We start from the raw sequence: 4,194 nt of genomic DNA, 5'->3' as shown, positions 1-4,194 counted from the left end.
ATAATTAGAAATTAACAAAAAATATACATACCTAATGAATAATTAGAAATTAACAAAAAATATACATACCTAATGAATAATTAGAAATTAACAAAAAATATACATACCTAACGAAGATTTAGAAATTAACAAAAAATATACATACCTAACGAAGAATTAGAAATTAACAAAAAATATACATACCTAATGAAGAATTAGAAATTAACAAAAAAAAATGTTAATAATAACAGTAAAATTTATTCTGTGAGAGTTATTTTACTGACAAATCTGAAATTACTCCCATGTTTCTATTAAAGCTAATGAGGGTATATGAATGATATTTTGCAAAAGAAAAAACTACTAACATATTTTATTTCTGGTTAATTCCCATAGTTAAGTAACAATTTAAAACCATTGGCCAAACAAAAAAAAAGTGATATTGTACTTTCATTACATCATCACATCCTGAATTGTGTATTTATCAGTTATTCTAACATTTCTAGTTTAAGTTACAGATATTAGTATACTCCTTATCAAAATGTTTAATGTTATTATTAACATGTTTAGAATACTTTTAATTTACTTGTAATGAACAATTCAGTTACATATGGCTTTTAAACCATGTGTTGACATTTTCATTCTGTTTAATGCACTACAGAAATTGAAAAAAATCAACTAATACTAAATACTATGAAAAGTGCTTATTTTACTGTCATGTACATTAAAAAATAGGTAGTGATTTCTGTGATTTAAACTATTATAGCTAAATTGTACTAATACAAAACTTTTATATCCTGTTATTCTTTGCTGGAGCTACACATGAAATTAAAACAGTTGTAAATTTTCCAGAAAACGTATTTGGTTATAATTTCTGCTACTCTGTTCTTGACCTGAATATATGAACAGAATGATAACATAAAATGTGTACAGGTCAGAGCAGAAACTTTGGATACCTACCTTTAATTTCAACTTATTAAAACGTAATTAATTTTTAATGAAAGTGAAGATTGTGGGTGATGTTATATTCACGTTACACATTAATTAAGGTATTAGTTGTAAGTAATTAAGTAGTACATTTTAATGAATACACTGTTTTTATTAATAAGTGGTTGAAAAATAAACATTTGGTTTCATTATTAATTAACTTTATACTTATTGCACCCTCTATTTTAAAGTGTACATTCATGACACTAACTGTGTCTCTGTCACTTTATTTATTGGAAAACAGAAATAAGTACTTAGTAATTTATCATCGAGCTAGGACTAATCGTGAATAAAAGTCACAAAAACAAATGCAATATTAGGACTGAGACTAATTAAAAACTAGTCTGTAAAAATCATGTTTTACTGTATAAATAATCTACGACCAACTTTGTATAACATGTATATATATATAGAGTTCTTATACCAAAACATGTTGTACTTGAAACAGGAAGTAATAAGCTACATATACCCCCTTAAAACTGGCTGCAGATTGTATACCACGTTATAACTTTTTGTTTATGGAGCTGAAACATAATATGATATCTTTGTATTGTACATAGTATTACCACATGAGTAATGACCCAGTTGTAAAAATTTTCCCATAACAGTCACTGATATCTTACACGTGCCACTATAATTGCTTTGTGAAATGTGTTTATTAGTCACTGTTTCATACATATGTTAAAAAAAAATAAAAACTTGTTACTTGTCAATATGATATACAGTATTTGTGATTAAATATAATGACATTATATTTAGCTCCAGGGAACAGTTATTTCCTTGCTGTGAAAAAAAGATAACGGTAGCATTGTTGAAAATACTCAGGTTGAGACATTTGGCAAATGTTGTCTCATTATTGGTGTGTTAAATATTTACCTGTCTTGTCAAACACGTTTTTTGTATTAATCACATGAATTACTTCTCCCAGACACTTTTAATGTTGAATCTGGATTCAGTATGTACTCATCCTAGAACATTTTGACATTGTTTCAGGAGAAATTTCCTTTTTGTAGAGAAGATTTCTTGAGATGTCTGGATGAAGGATACATTCGACTCCATAAAAACTTTATTGAAGGTAAATATTCTACGTTTCTTTTTAAATTAAAATATTTTATTAAAGTGAAAGAATTGTTTTTGGTTATGATGAGGTGTGGCATGTACATATTGTTCGTAGAGCACGTAGTTAACAAGTACAATATAGATATCTGTATTTCCAAACAGAATCCATTTTGTTTTCTTCTGAGAACTGTTCTTCACTATAATGCTTTGATATCAGTTAGTTTAAAGGTAAAATAAATGCTTAGAGATTAACAGTCCTCTTGTAGTTGGAAAGAGCAGTAGGGTATTTAAAGGAAAACAACTTCAACTACATTTAGTGGTGTAATAAATCAAAGCTGAGTGACCTTACCTAGAATATGGAATAAAAGACAAAATCAATATTAGAAGTGGACATATTTATTTTTGTTCTTTCTCGTTAATATTGTAAATAGACTATTTAAATAACGTATTTATTGTCACAAAAATAATTCATAATAAGATAGAAAACAACTAACTTGTATTTATTTACAGCAAAGCAAAATTTACAGACGTCCGTAAAGAACATTTCTTTTGAAAATTTTGTAAAACTGCTAGGATATTACTCCTTTATCAGGTTTGTATTGTCCACTGTTGCTACATCAGATGGACATTTCTTCCAAAGCACTTGTAGAGCTTCATTAGGTGATATTACTTGTGTATGTGGTGAACCTGGCCGGACTGATATAACTCATCAATCATGAAATAAATTTCTCATCCACTGATCCATGGACTTGTGCAAGTCCATTAAAACCATCTTGCTGGCCCGTGGGATTTCATGAAAACAAATAAACAAAAACTGACAGAATATTCTGATAAAAAGTTTAGAAAAAAACGACCTTTATACTCCAGATATATATATATATAAAATAATTTTTTTATTTTAACAACCGTTTCATCTTTGTGGCTTTATCAGGGTTAATATACAAAACTATTGTGTATATTAACCCTGATGAAAACATTGGTTAAAATAAAACAATTCTTTTCTATATGTACCTGGAGTATAAAGGTCGTTTTTTCTAAACTTCTTATCAAAATGTATAAATCTCTCCAGTATGCACTACAAATTTTGAATGACAGAATATTCGTATGTAAATTATAATGGGTTTTTGTTGTATTTGTATTTTAGTGGTCTGTGACAGTTTAATGAGGCAGTGAGGCAGTCCTTGGTGTTGGAAAGGTTGAGAAATGCTGTCTTTCGTCCGAAGTAAATAATAATAAATTTTGATGAGAGTAAACTGTGTACTTAGAACATAACTAAAAATCAATTTGGTAATGAGTATAGCTAATTAAATAGGTGTTGGAAAGGTTGAGAAATGCTGTCTTTCGTCCGAAGTAAATAATAATAAATTCTGATGAGAGTAAACTGTGTACTTAGAACATAACTAAAAATCAATTTGGTAATGAGTATAGCTAATTAAATATACTTTTTTTTTTATGTTTCTGCTTATAATGATTAGAATGAATTGTATCACCACTTGGGTACCCTCACTGTTAATGATATTTTGGGCCAGACTTATAGAGCTTAGGCACCTTAAAATTTCAATTATTGGGTGTTCATGATATAGGCTTTAAAATTATTACTACATATCTAATATGTCAATATAAAATTATGATTTTATAAGTAGAAATATTTCATAACTTTTTTAATAGTTAATTTTTTTTAGCATAATGTTTATTTTGGTCCTTTTGTAAATAAGTGTCTTAGATCCCTCATATATATATATATCATACTTTTAGTTCCTAAGGGACTAAAACATTCAATTTTTTTGTACAATGTAGGACGTACTAGTAATGCAAAGAACATAATGTTTGATATAATAATGGTGGCAAGACATCAACATCTATTGCCAAAAATTTCTAATTCTTCATTAGGTATGTATATTTTTTGTTAATTTCTAATTCTTCGTTAGGTGTGTATATTTTTGTTAATTTCTAATTCTTCATCAGGTATGTATATAACACATTAGACTTAAAGATAGATTGGGTTTATGTGATTAAATATAAGCAACAGAGCTTAAACATAGCCATGCACAGCATGTCTTAAGCTCAGGAACCAGTATGGTACATTATTTTTTTCAAATTCTACCAGACAGTAAATTTGCATACAATGCATTGAAATTGTTTCAATATAAAAATTATTTCAGAGGTTATATA

General features: G+C 27.7%; 1 protein-coding gene across 2 annotated transcripts in view; it reads left to right on the top strand.

The window, feature by feature from the left end:
- The window catches only part of LOC111086057, a 31,427-nt gene that overhangs the window by 5,562 nt on the left and 21,671 nt on the right, over positions 1–4,194 (top strand). For both annotated transcript variants that reach the window (XM_022387455.1, XM_022387456.1), the window contains exons 4-5: positions 1,957–2,038; positions 3,820–3,912. In XM_022387455.1, coding sequence (XP_022243163.1) covers positions 1,957–2,038; positions 3,820–3,912 — 175 coding nt within the window. The remainder of the gene's footprint in view (positions 1–1,956; positions 2,039–3,819; positions 3,913–4,194) is intronic.

This window comes from Limulus polyphemus, unplaced genomic scaffold (assembly GCF_000517525.1).
Source record: "Limulus polyphemus unplaced genomic scaffold, Limulus_polyphemus-2.1.2 Scaffold814, whole genome shotgun sequence".
Classification (NCBI taxonomy): Eukaryota; Metazoa; Arthropoda; class Merostomata; order Xiphosura; family Limulidae; genus Limulus; species Limulus polyphemus.
Note: the sequence above shows the minus strand (reverse complement) of the source record. Positions and strands in the feature narration are given on the sequence as shown.